We start from the raw sequence: 14,252 nt of genomic DNA on the forward strand, positions 1-14,252 counted from the left end.
AATACGAGGTGCCCTGACTTCCTCAGGCCTCGTTCACGCTTTAGAAACATCTTGAAGTCAATACAAAATAAAATCATTCCCTGGGGAGGATGCTGCTACTCCTCCCTGGGGCGTTAGGAGGGGTGCGCAATCATGCCATATTGTGACTGTCCGCGACAGCCAGAATATGAGAGTTAGCTCACTGTTGAGATCCGTGTTGTGGCCTCTCGCGCCCGGTTACAGACTCGGCCGGGGTCCAAAGATGGATGTAATTTATGATAGTTATACGTTCTCCTCGTTGTCATTGCTTAATTTTGCTTGAGAGAAAGCGTCACTCATAGCATTTGAAATGTCACTCAGAATTACACTAAAATTATGACAATGTCACACATAGCAATTTGAAAGAAACCTCGCAGCTATGAACTAAAGAGGACACACATTCACAATAACTTGTGACTAACTACAGCAATCCTGCCAGAGAAAACAGAGGACCTCAGGCTCAGCTCAGAATTTGGAAGAATTTTTTTTTTTAAATCAACTTCTTTTCACATCAATGTATTGTATTGTAATTGCATTTATATTGCGCTTACTACCCCTTACGAGGCGTTGAAGCGCTTTCTCGGTATGAGGCACGCTACTCCGGAACCCATACAGGATTATTGGTGAATTAGTATAGTGGAATATGAAAGTAATTTGAGTGGTGGATATTAGTTATTCGGATTGAGAAGGATAGAAGAAGGAAAAAAGCTTAGCGTTTATATAGCGCTATTTACCCCTAATGGGGTGTTGAAGCACTTTCTTGGCGAGTAGCACGCTACTCTGGAACCCATAACGCTTAGTAGGGAATTAGTATAGTGAAATATGAAAGTACTTTGAATGGTGGATATTAATCAGTTATTTAGATTGAGAAGGATAGCGGAGGGAAAGAAGAGGGAAAAGGTTTGCATTTACATAGCGCTCGTTACCCCTGATGGGGTGCTGAAGCGCTTTTGTTTTGACGAGTAGCGCGCTACTCCGCAACAGTTACAGCTGTAACCCTACTGGCACCAAGATAATAACGTGAGTAATAAGTATCTCCAACTCAAATATTAGCCTTAAATGCATTTTGAAAATGCAACCATTTTTCTCCAAACATCATCTTTAGAGTTCTGAAAATTCAGACATTTCTTCCTTAAATATGGGCTTTTAAATGTTGGTATACATATAATAATTCAACCAAGCAAAAGCTATAATATTAGTAGGCTGGGCTGCACACAGAAGAGCTACTCACAGGGAGATAGAGAGCTACTAGCAGCTCAGGAGGCACTCGTTGGAGACACCTGTAGATGATACAAACTGCATAGCTACCTTCCTAAACCACTCAGAAAGTGCTTGGGCCTCACAATGTGCAGGAGAACAGTATACAAATACTTAATTAAAAAACAATTTCAGGAACTGGGTGGGGTCTCGGAAGCAACCGTAGTAAATGCCCACCTCACACAATATGCTACTGAGATTTTTTTAAAGTAGATGCCTGAGATACGTTGTTGATGCATACAACATAATAAATCTGGAACGGAGCTAACACTAATTTGGCACATTGTATGTATGAACAGGACAATAATTAAGCTCAAGCTATGTTGATCTCCTTTGATAACTTTACAGATAATTCAAGTAAACATGCAAAACTGACAAAGCATTTGGATGGATGGCAAGATATGGCTCTCACATACACAACGTATTTTTTGTACAAGGCAAAACGTTGGCAGACCCGGTGCAAATGAATTTCCCCTACACAAAAAGACTTACGAATGTTCAAAGCAGAGGCCTGGGTTAGGGCTTAAAATAAACCACACTCGCTAATAAAAGTAAACAGGGGTGCACTCACAGGAAGGGCACGGCGCTCGATAAAGGCAGCTCCACTAATAAAATAAATAAGTGATTCTGAACTGTATTTAAAGCACATGCCATCCGGGGTGAATCCTCGCAAAGAGGGGGCGGGCGGAGCGGCGGTGGTAAAGCACAACCACCTCTCATGAACCGCACATTGCAAACACTTTCACAATGCAGAATAAGGACACCCTTTCTTGCACACATTCAACAACCTTCATTGAGGAAGTAGATGACAAGGAATAAACGAACAGTTGCAGTTGTGCATTTCTGCTGCAGCGTTGCACCTATTTGTTCCCTCCTTGTGTCTTTATATCCAACCCGCCCCTGTCTACCAAGGGCTTACCCGTACCTGTTTTGCATCAGAATGTTTGCTCTAGGGGCGGGGCTGTAGTTAAAGTAGGCGCCGTTCGTCTCTATACCTACCCATTATTGTAATCGGCGTGTTCGTATGCCCGCTGCCCCCCCCCCCCTCTATGCTGCATTCTGTAAATAATCCTACACAACGAGCACACAGGGGTGCAAATTCGAACAGGACACACAGTTATATCAATGCAAGGCGAGTTTGGGCACATCAATATATTGTGAGAGGAACATCTGGGTGTGCATGTATTTAGAATTCGGTGCTGCCCTCACTGTAGGTGTAAGTGCAGCTTGGTTTGCCATCCACAGTGCTCACAACACGCGCAACCGTTTTGGGAGAGGGAATGATCTACAGGCGATGAGACAGAGTTTATTAAATGTTTCTAGCTGCTCTTCACATCCCACATCCATGAAGCGTGTGCTGCAGATATGTAGCACTGGCAAATGAATTTGCGGGGAACCCTTCAGCCTGCGGCAAGTAAAGAAAGCACGTATAAGCAGAGGTGGTCACAACTGCGCATGAGCGACTCTCCTGCAATAAGAGAGGCTCACTAAAGAATATAGTGCTTTCAGAATAAAGACAAAGGTAACTGAGCACAAGGAGTCAACAACACCAATTAGGTTTGTTTAGAAAGCCCTCACTCACCGACCTGGTCGGTGACATGCTTCATCATCGGGCCCCACTGGGTGTGACCGAATGTCACCCCAGTGTGCTTCAACGCCAGATTTACTGCGGAGCGGGTAATGTGAAGGTGTGGAGGCTAGGTGACAAATTTACGTGGATAGAGTGATGTGGTGAATTAAAAATGGCTTGTGTGTATCAAAAATTGATTTGATGGTTGATCACCAAGGACATATTAAAAAATGTGTTGGTAAACAAGGTCAACTAAATTGGATGGCCTGTTTCCAATAACATTACGTGATAGTGAACGGTCAACATGTTTCTGCCAATGTTGGTGTAGTTAACCTGGCATTCGTCAGGACCTAATGTGATTAAATCCCGGCGGTATGGGCACGCTAAGGCCCACCCTACCAAGGGACGTGAAAGTACAAATATATCTGTCGAAGTGCAATGTAAAGGGGGCTTCACCGATTAAAAAACGGGAGGCACAGCCCTTCTGGTCTCAGGGTCAGAGACTCAAAAATTAGATGCACCTGTAAAGATAAAAGGGTACAGACAGACCGAACAGACAAATAAACAATTAGTTATTGTTCTGCAAGCCGACAGACATAAAGCGGTGACTTGTGCTCATATGTACAGGCAAGTGCGCAACACACGGCTAGTTCGCAGAGGTGTGTGGCTCTGCCTGTGGCCACACACCTCTGCGAACTAGCCGTGTGCTGTGCACTTGCCTGTACATATGAGCACAAGTCACCGCTTTATGTCTATCTTTACAGGTGCATCTAATTTTTGAGTCTCTGACCCTGAGACCAGAAGGGCTGTGCCTCCCGTTTTTTAATCGGTGAAGCCCCCTTTACATTGCACTTCGACAGATATATTTTTACTTTCACGTCCCTTGGTAGGGTGGGCCTTAGCGTGCCCATACCGCCGGGGTTTAATCACATTAGGTCCTGACGAATGCCAGGTTAACTACACCAACATTGGCAGAAACATGTTGACCGTTCACTATCACGTAATGTTATTGGAAACAGGCCATCCAATTTAGTTGACCTTGTTTACCAACACATTTTTTAATATGTCCTTGGTGATCAACCATTAAATCAATTTTTGATACACACAAGCCATTTTTAATTCACCACATCACTCTATCCACGTAAATTTGTCACCTAGCCTCCACACCTTCACATTACCCGCTCCGCAGTAAATCTGGCGTTGAAGCACACTGGGGTGACATTCGGTCACACCCAGTGGGGCCCGATGATGAAGCATGTCACCGACCAGGTCGGTGAGTGAGGGCTTTCTAAACAAACCTAATTGGTGTTGTTGACTCCTTGTGCTCAGTTACCTTTGTGTTTCTTACCAAGTAGCACTCTTCTGTTGTTATTTTTCTAGTTAGAGTGGGGACTAAGAGTGTTCTGTTTGCCCTACCTCTCTTTTTGTTGATTTGTTTTCAGAATAAAGACGACATACTTTGTAACAACCTGTTGCGATACGCGCTGGCAGGACACGTATTGTGTGGGCCTTTTACAGTGCACAGGCATAAGCACCCCAAATCAGACACTGTGAGACTTAGTGCCTATGTCGGAAGTAACCCAGAGTGGGTTTTCCCCATTTATTAACTTCCGTAGGCCACGTCTGGCCTGCGGATGACAGAGATGCATGTCTGTGTGTGTGTGTTTCCGGTGCGGAGCCAGAAACACAAGAGCACTGACCGCTGCATCCCTTTCCAACTCAGTATATATTTTTTTTCTCTTGAACAAACAAAGTAAACAATTACTGCAATTAAATGGGTAGAGTTCAGAGTACTTGCATGCAGCCTGATTGCATCAGCCTCTGTAACCAGTCAGCATGCAAAGTCTCGGAGACGTTGGCTTGGGTGAGGATTGGGTCGCAGACTGTACCTCTGGAGGGGCCCTCTGTGGCGGGTGTCCTTGGGTGGCCCCTTGGCTGGAGACAGGTGATGGAGCGACCGGGTGTCCGGCTCCACTGGGTTGTCTCCACCCGCTGGTTCTCTGTCTGCGGCCTCTTAAGCTGGGGTTACTCCAATTTCTGGCTGGCTGTCAGCTACATCACTCAAGGTGTTGGTGGGGACTTCTTTGAACTAGGAAACATTTCTAGAAACTTCTTTGCCTCCCTTCCTGGCTGTTAACATGGTTCCATTGCTAGCAACTACAGTCCATGTGCTAGGTTCGTAGGTAGTCTCGAATTTCCCCCCTGGCCAGCGATCCCTGAGGATGGCAGTTGTTCCTGGTTGGAGAGTTCATGGCGTGGTGCGGCGTCGGGTGCTGGCTTGTGTGTTCCTTCGTTCCCATTGGTCTTGCACATCTTGCGCCTCCAGTGGTGAGGGGGTCCACCCCAGGCAGGTGGGGATGAGGTCTCTCCTTGTAGCATTAGCGACCAGGGGTTTCGCTGCGTGCTGCAGTTTGGGGTACTCCTGTATTCTCTGAGGAACTCATGGAGTCGCTTTTCCGGGTCGGCCTGTTTCAGCACCGCAATACGGAACATCTTGTTAAGGGTGCGCATAAATCTTTCGACGTCCCCATTTGCCTGTGGCCACTGGGGTGTGACAAGCCGGTGATGTATCCCTCGCTGCTTCAAAAACATGGTGAATTCTAAGCCTTGAAATGGTGGCCCATTGTCACTTCGTATTTCGTGGGGGAAGCCAAACATGGCGAACACCTTCTCTAGGACGGGGCTCACGTATGTGAAAGCGGTTGACGTCACTTTTTCCACGAAAGGGGGTAACGTGTGTGAAAGCGGTTGACGTCACTATTTCCACGAATGGGTTCCACGAATGGGTACCCCGAGAACGCATCGACGATCACTAAGGTGTGTTTTCCTCCGGGGAAGCTCCCAAAGTCAATGCTCACTTTAGACCACGGGATTGTACTGGTCAGTTGACAGGATGAGCAACGGCGTACAAGGTCTTCAACCATTTGTTCCTATTCTGGGAACCACACTTCTTCCCTTCATTCGTGCCTTCATTTTTGTCTCCCCTTGATGGCCTCCGTGAGCTAGTTGGGTGGCACGGTGCTTTAGTGCTTGGGGTATGACCAGTCGTGACCCCCTTAGCAGTATTCCGTTCCTTATCCGCCATATCTCCGTCAGGCCGCCCTTGTCTTCCAAACTCCAGGCATTTGCTTGTCACAGGTAACCGGCCCATGACCCCTCTTGGACTGCTTAGAGGGTTCTGGCATATGCGGAATCAGCAGTGGCCACTTCCTTGATGTCTTCGAGGGTCATAGCCTGAGGGCACGCTGCAGCGAATACCATGTGGACATACTGCTCAATGTCTTCTTCGTCTTCCTGGGCCTCTTGTGGTACGGGGTGTCTGGACAGGAAATCTGAAGGATTCTTTGCACCGGGTCGGTACACCACCTCCATTTCATAGGGTTGTAACTGCATGGCCCATCGCTCAATCCGGGGAGGCAGATGAGGGTCAGTTCCTTTGAAGAGGGGCACGAGGGGTTGATGGTCAGTGAGCACAGTGAAGGGTTGTCCTGTTAGATACAGATGAAAATGTTTGCAGGCCCACTTTATGGCAAGCGCCTCCGGCTCAATTTGGGCGTATCTTGTTTCTGTGGGGGTGAGTGATTTGCTGGTGAACAACAGCGCCCCCATATACCTGGTTCCTGTTCTTGAGCCAGTACAGCTCCTAGCCCTACTGGGCTGGCGTCGACGAGTAATTCGGTTTTCTTGGTCGGGTCAAAGTTTGCAAGTGTTGCTTTCTCTAGGAGTGCGTCCTTTATTCCTTGGAATGCTTCCTCTTCTTTCTCTCCCCATTGCCACTTGACGTCTGCTCTTGTTAGGGTTCTGAGCGGTTCAGCGCGAATTGCCAGTCCTGGGATGAATCTCCCGCAGTATGTCACCATCTCTAAGAAACTTCTCACTTCTGTGGGTGTCGTTGGGGCCGGAGCGTTCTTGATGGCATGCGACTTTCTGGGATCGACTTGGATGCCGTCTTGATTAAACACGTACCCAAAGAACTCGAGGGAGGGCAGGAAAAACTGACACTTATCTTTGTGGAGCATTGCTCCGTGTTCACTCAGGCGTTTCAGTGTGCTTCAGAGGTGCTTGTGGTGGTCAGCTGCGGTTGCTGAGTGGATTAATATATCGTTGCTGACGTTTAACACTCCCGGTATGCCTGAGAACAGCTCTCTCATAGTGTTTTGGAATACCTCTGCTGCTGAGGATATTCCGAAGTTCAATCATTTGTACCTCCTTAGCCCTAGATGGGTGCTGAATATGGTCATGTAGCGGCTTTCTTCAGACAGTGGGAGTTGGTGGTATCCTGCTTTTAGATCGATTTTTGATAACCACTTCGATCCGTTAACATCTGCGATGATGTCATCCATTGTCGTCCATTGTTGGTGTGATGTGCCGCTCCCTTTTGATGGCTTTGTTTGGCAGTCTCATGTCAATGCTGAGGCCTATTGTCCCGGCTGCTTCGGTTTCTCGGCGATGACTATTGGGGACACCCAGGGCGTTGGTCCAGAAACCTTTTCGATCACCCCTTGCTTTTCCAATGTCTCCAATTCCTTTTTGACTAGCGGTCTCAGGTGGAGCTGCACCCTTCTGTGGCATAGGGCAACTGGAGCGACTGTCTTGTCGATGTGAAGGTTGATGGGGTCACATTTGATGCATCCAAGACCCTGGAAGAGCTTGGGAAATTGGTCAAGCAGCTCTTCTACTTGGTGAGTCTGGACACGCCTGGCAAACGACACTAGACCCAGATCTTCCGCTGTGTGGCTACTCAGCAGTGTGTCCACCCCAGCTGTCAATTATATGGATGGTTGTGGTGACCTTTAGGTCATCGGCTTTGAGGGGGATCAATATTTTTCCCTTCAGTGGCAAAGGGGTGTCAGCACCATATGCATATATCCTGGTCCGTGAAGGGGTGACTGGTGGGCAGGGTCACAGACGTTGGTATTGTTGGAGGCCCATAACATTTACTGATGCTCCCGTGTCGATAACGGCCTTAACTTCTGTGCCTGTCATCTGGTCGGTGCATGTGGGCTGCGGTTGTCTGCGTCGCTCAAGCTCCTTCGCAAAAGATATGAGGTATATTTCCCCATCATCCTCCTCTGAAGACAAGTCGACTGGTCCTTGGTGTTTGGGGCCGGTTCGTGATGTCTCTTCTGGTGGCATGGCCGTTGCTAAAGATAGATGACGTACCGCCCGCGATGGTGGTTTTTGTCTTCTGGTGTCGTGGCCTCGATTCCGTCATCAACACACGGTGGCATAGTGGTTGGGGATTCTGCAGTTGGTGCAGGTTTTGACTTGTGTGGGGCAATCTTTGGCAGCATGTGGTTCATAACCGCAGTAGCCGTACTGCGATTTGGGCGTGTCCTATTTTGTTCTTCGGGTTGTGTTGGCTCGCGGTCTTGTTCTGAGGGTATCCGCCCGCTCTGTCTTGATTGTGTCTGTCCATCCTGGGGGCTTGGTGAGGGCTTTGTCAATTTCGGTGGCCCTGGCTGCTGACAGGTCGTCGGACCTTGCTAGTATGAGGATGTCTTCCAGCGCAATTTTCCGTTGGCGTAGGATGAGTCCGCGTAATGTCTTGTCCCTGCACCCTTGAATACGCTGCGCTCTCATTTTTTTGGGTTGATCATCTTCAGTGCACGTGCTCGCGAGTTCATGCAGACATGCGTAGAAAACATCCATCGACTTCCCTTCTCTTTGACTAGCTTGGCGGAGTTTGAAACGTTCAAAATCCGGATTGTGTTGGGGGTCAAAGTGAGCATTCAAAGCGGTGACTGCTGCGCCATAATCTGCTGCCGCCCCTCTGTTCGGTAGGTGTTCGAAGAGCTTGAAAATCTCATCACCTGCGTAATGGAGGAGAAGTGACCGTTTCACTGCTTCGTCGGTTTCTCTGGTACCGACAAAGTAGTTGTCGAGGCGTTTGATCCATATCTTCCATCTGGGAGAAGCCATGGCCGGGTCCTCCAACTCGCTGAATGGCGGCAGCACCCCTGACGCCGTATGTTGGAATAGTTCAGAAAAGGGGGTGGTGATGAACAGAGTGTCTGAATTAAGCAGACCACTCTTACCCAGTCCAAAGATCAGGGCTTGATCCATCACCGTTATTTAGCTCACTGCCCCATCCCAGCTCAGAACCTGGCTATATGCAAATTAGTCTGTCCCTGGCCCAGTGCATCATGGGAACAGGGCAGACCAAACTACCAAGCCAATTCTTCACCAGAAAGGATACAAGCTACCGGGGACCGGTTTCTGGCATTTCAGCCTCGTCGGCCCGGCTTGCTTGAATCCTGATGGAGCAGTGAGCAAGGGACTCATGTCTGAGTATACCCTGCCACACCTATAGTGGCCAAAACCGATTCAGACAAGGGGGTGGTGATGAACAGAGTGTCTGAATTAAGCAGACCACTCTTACCCAGTCCAAAGATCAGGGCTTGATCCATCACCGTTATTTAGCTCACTGCCCCATCCCAGCTCAGAACCTGGCTATATGCAAATTAGTCTGTCCCTGGCCCAGTGCATCATGGGAACAGGGCAGACCAAACTACCAAGCCAATTCTTCACCAGAAAGGATACAAGCTACCGGGGACCGGTTTCTGGCATTTCAGCCTCGTCGGCCCGGCTTGCTTGAATCCTGATGGAGCAGTGCGCAAGGGACTCATGTCTGAGTATACCCTGCCACACCTATAGTGGCCAAAAACGATTCAGAAAAGGGGGTGGTGATGAACAGAGTGTCTGAATTAAGCAGACCACTCTTACCCAGTCCAAAGATCAGGGCTTGATCCATCACCGTTATTTAGCTCACTGCCCCATCCCAGCTCAGAACCTGGCTATATGCAAATTAGTCTGTCCCTGGCCCAGTGCATCATGGGAACAGGGCAGACCAAACTACCAAGCCAATTCTTCACCAGAAAGGATACAAGCTACCGGGGACCGGTTTCTGGCATTTCAGCCTCGTCGGCCCGGCTTGCTTGAATCCTGATGGAGCAGTGAGCAAGGGACTCATGTCTGAGTGTACCCTGCCACACCTATAGTGGCTAAAAACGATTCAGAAAAGGGGGTGGTGATGAACAGAGTGTCTGAATTAAGCAGACCACTCTTACCCAGTCCAAAGATCAGGGCTTGATCCATCACCGTTATTTAGCTCACTGCCCCATCCCAGCTCAGAACCTGGCTATATGCAAATTAGTCTGTCCCTGGCCCAGTGCATCATGGGAACAGGGCAGACCAAACTACCAAGCCAATTCTTCACCAGAAAGGATACAAGCTACCGGGGACCGGTTTCTGGCATTTCAGCCTCGTCGGCCCGGCTTGCTTGAATCCTGATGGAGCAGTGAGCAAGGGACTCATGTCTGAGTATACCCTGCCACACCTATAGTGGCCAAAAACGATTCAGAAAAGGGGGTGGTGATGAACAGAGTGTCTGAATTAAGCAGACCACTCTTACCCAGTCCAAAGATCAGGGCTTGATCCATCACCGTTATTTAGCTCACTGCCCCATCCCAGCTCAGAACCTGGCTATATGCAAATTAGTCTGTCCCTGGCCCAGTGCATCATGGGAACAGGGCAGACCAAACAACCAAGCCAATTCTTCACCAGAAAGGATACAAGCTACCGGGGACCGGTTTCTGGCATTTCAGCCTCGTCGGCCCGGCTTGCTTGAATCCTGATGGAGCAGTGAGCAAGGGACTCATGTCTGAGTATACCCTGCCACACCTATACTGGCCAAAAACGATTCAGAAAAGGGGGTGGTGATGAACAGAGTGTCTGAATTAAGCAGACCACTCTTACCCAGTCCAAAGATCAGGGCTTGATCCATCACCGGTATTTAGCTCACTGCCCCATCCCAGCTCAGAACCTGGCTATATGCAAATTAGTCTGTCCCTGGCCCAGTGCATCATGGGAACAGGGCAGACCAAACTACCAAGCCAATTCTTCACCAGAAAGGATACAAGCTACCGGGGACCGGTTTCTGGCATTTCAGTCTCGTCGGCCCGGCTTGCTTGAATCCTGATGGAGCAGTGAGCAAGGGACTCATGTCTGAGTATACCCTGCCACACCTATAGTGGCCAAAAACGATTCAGAAAAGTGGGGGTGGTGATGAACAGAGTGTCTGAATTAAGCAGACCACTCTTACCCAGTCCAAAGATCAGGGCTTGATCCATCACCGTTATTTAGCTCACTGCCCCATCCCAGCTCAGAACCTGGCTATATGCAAATTAGTCTGTCCCTGGCCCAGTGCATCATGGGAACAGGGCAGACCAAACTACCAAGCCAATTCTTCACCAGAAAGGATACAAGCTACCGGGGACCGGTTCCTGGCATTTCAGCCTCGTCGGCCCGGCTTGCTTGAATCCTGATGGAGCAATGAGCAAGGGACTCATGTCTGAGTATACCCTGCCACACCTATAGTGGCCAAAAACGATTCAGAAAAGGGGGTGGTGATGAACAGAGTGTCTGAATTAAGCAGACCACTCTTACCCAGTCCAAAGATCAGGGCTTGATCCATCACCGTTATTTAGCTCACTGCCCCATCCCAGCTCAGAACCTGGCTACATGCAAATTAGTCTGTCCCTGGCCCAGTGCATCATGGGAACAGGGCAGACCAAACTGCCAAGCCAATTCTTCACCAGAAAGGATACAAGCTACCGGGGACCGGTTTCTGGCATTTCAGCCTCGTCGGCCCGGCTTGCTTGAATCCTGATGAAGCAGTGAGCAAGGGACTCATGTCTGAGTATACCCTGCCACACCTATAGTGGCCAAAAACGATTCAGAAAAGGGGGTGGTGATGAACAGAGTGTCTGAATTAAGCAGACCACTCTTACCCAGTCCAAAGATCAGGGCTTGATCCATCACCGTTATTTAGCTCACTGCCCCATCCCAGCTCAGAACCTGGCTATATGCAAATTAGTCTGTCCCTGGCCCAGTGCATCATGGGAACAGGGCAGACCAAACTACCAAGCCAATTCTTCACCAGAAAGGATACAAGCTACCGGGGACCGGTTTCTGGCATTTGTGATGGATCAACGGTGATGGATCAAGCCCTGATCTTTTGACTGGGTAGGAGTGTTCTGCTTAATTCAGATACTCTGTCCATCACCACCCCCTTTTGAATCGTTTTGGCCACCACAAGTGTGGAAGGGTATGCTCAGATGTGAGTCCCTTGCTCACTGCACCATCAGGAATCAAGCAAGCCGGGCCGAAGACGGCTGTAATGCCAGAAACCGGTCCCCGGAAGCTTGTTTCCTTTCCAGTAAAGAATTGGCTTGGTAGTTTGGTCTGCCCTGTTCCCATGATGCACTGGGCCAGGGTCAGACTAATTTGCATGTAGCCAGGTTCTGAACTGGGATGGTGCAGTGAGCTAAAAAACGGTGATGGATCAAGCCCTGATCTTTTGACTGGGTAGGAGTGTTCTGCTTAATTCAGATACTCTGTCCATCACCACCCCCTTTTGAATCGTATGTTGGAATGGGACATGGACCGGGGCTCTGAGGCATCATATACCATGGTGGTGCTGGGTAGGTGTACACGGTACCCAATGCTGATGCCAAGGACGGCAGGAGCAGAGAGGCATGCGTGGTCGGAGGCTGCTACAGGTGAGCGCTCAGTGAACAGAGTGCAGGTGGCAGCTGGTGCCTTTAAATAGAGGAGACGGCAGTGTGGCATAGGTCGTTGTCCCTCCCACGCAGTGAAAAATAGCCAGTATTGTGCCTGTGTAGCACTGGTAAGCTACGGGGCCTGGAGCCTGGTGATGACAGACCAGAACTGCTGGTGTGCACGTCAGGGCCGGCAGCAGGACGACGTAGCGCAGGGCCAAAAGCAGACAGCAGCCAGGAGGCACTTGCTTTACTGGTGAGTTGCACGAGCATGGCTCTGTGCAGGGTCTCGTGGCGTGATGCAGCCGGGTTGACTGATGAGGTGCCCGAGCACGGCTCTTTGCGCTGTGTGGGGTCTTGTGGCATGGTGCGGCTGCACGCATGCACTCACGGGCCGTTAGGCAAGCCACCAGTGCGGCTTTGTTGAAAAACGCTATCGCGGCTCCTCGCGCTGGGCGGGGCCGCGGGGCACAGTGCGGCTGCATTGGGTGAAGCAGGACGGGGGGGGGCAAGGACTGCAGCCCCCACCCTCGTCGCCAGTGTTGTGATGCGCGCTGGCAGGACACGTATTGTGTGGGCCTCTTACAGTGCACAGGCATAAGCACCCCAAATCAGGCACTGTGAGACTTAGTGCCTGTGTCGGAAGTAACCCCCGAGTGGGTTCCTCCCATTTATTAACTCCCGCAGGCCACGCCTGGCCTGCGGATGACGTGGATGCATGTCTGTATGTTTGTGTTTCCGGTGCAGAGCCAGAAACACGAGAGCGCTGGCCGCTACACAACCGAAGTAAAAGGGCCGGTCCTCATGGAAGATTACAAATGAAGACACGGTGGTACTATGGAGGGACTAACAAGCCTATAAATGAATTAGAAGCCAGCATTTACGAAGGACAATGACACAAGCCAATGACAAATATGAGCGGAGAGTGGGCGGGGCTTCAAAGCCATACTTCACTACTGCATGCCTCGCTGCAGCGAATGCGCTGCCCAGACTCGACCTAAAAAATGCGCTATGTCTTTCATTGTTACATTAATGAGCAGACATGTTGATGGGCCGCCACGCTTGATGATCCTTATCTGCTCTTATTTTGCATGTAATCACATATATGAGGAAAGCAAACAATAGATATCAATTTTGACAGCTGGCAGGAAACCTAAAATGACATTTTGTGTTAAAATCTTTTCACATCAGATTTGATTATGAGGCGTTGGAACCCAGAGCTGCCTTCTTCATCATGAGAGACGTGGAGGCCTTGATCACAGAGAAGTCATTCCGAAGTCAGCAGTTTGCTGTTGGCAACAATGTTTACACCGTGGAAAAGGCTGACAGCTTTGAATATGTTGATCCTGTTGATGGAACCGTGTCCAAAAAGCAGGTACGGCCATTACTGATTCAGTAATTGTAAATATGTCAAGTAGAAGAGTAAGACACTTGGATTGTACTATGATATCCATGTTTTATGGTAGGCTTTCATTATTCAAGAGTATGTAGAATACTGAAGATTGCACATTTATTTTTGGACAGAGTCAAGTGGTGACAGTAATATCTTCAATTTAATTTATAATTCTTATGCTTAACTGAAACCTTCAACAACATCACTCTGGTCACTCTGCTATCTCTCAGTCTGCTCTTTCTAAATGTCCTCATCTTGCTGGTTTCAGTAGTGGCGTTGGAAATATTTATCATTCACCAGGGATTCCAGTCACTGACCTGCCTGATCTTCTTGCTTTCCTTTCCTTTTTTACTTCCTTTCCTTGTCAGAGTTTTGTTCACTTGCTCTGAAGGTTATATATCTCTTTCTTTAACATCTCTCATTTTAAGAGGTGACATAATTGTGCACTAAA

General features: G+C 49.0%; 1 protein-coding gene across 1 annotated transcript in view; it reads left to right on the top strand.

The window, feature by feature from the left end:
• Positions 1-14,252, top strand: part of PGM5 (phosphoglucomutase 5) — an 827,968-nt gene that overhangs the window by 574,982 nt on the left and 238,734 nt on the right. Inside the window, exon 9 of the mRNA XM_078675734.1 lies at positions 13,600-13,783. Within this exon, the coding sequence (XP_078531860.1) occupies positions 13,600-13,783 (184 nt within the window). The remainder of the gene's footprint in view (positions 1-13,599; positions 13,784-14,252) is intronic.

Source organism: Lissotriton helveticus, chromosome 2_1 (assembly GCF_964261635.1).
Source record: "Lissotriton helveticus chromosome 2_1, aLisHel1.1, whole genome shotgun sequence".
NCBI lineage: Eukaryota > Metazoa > Chordata > Amphibia > Caudata > Salamandridae > Lissotriton > Lissotriton helveticus.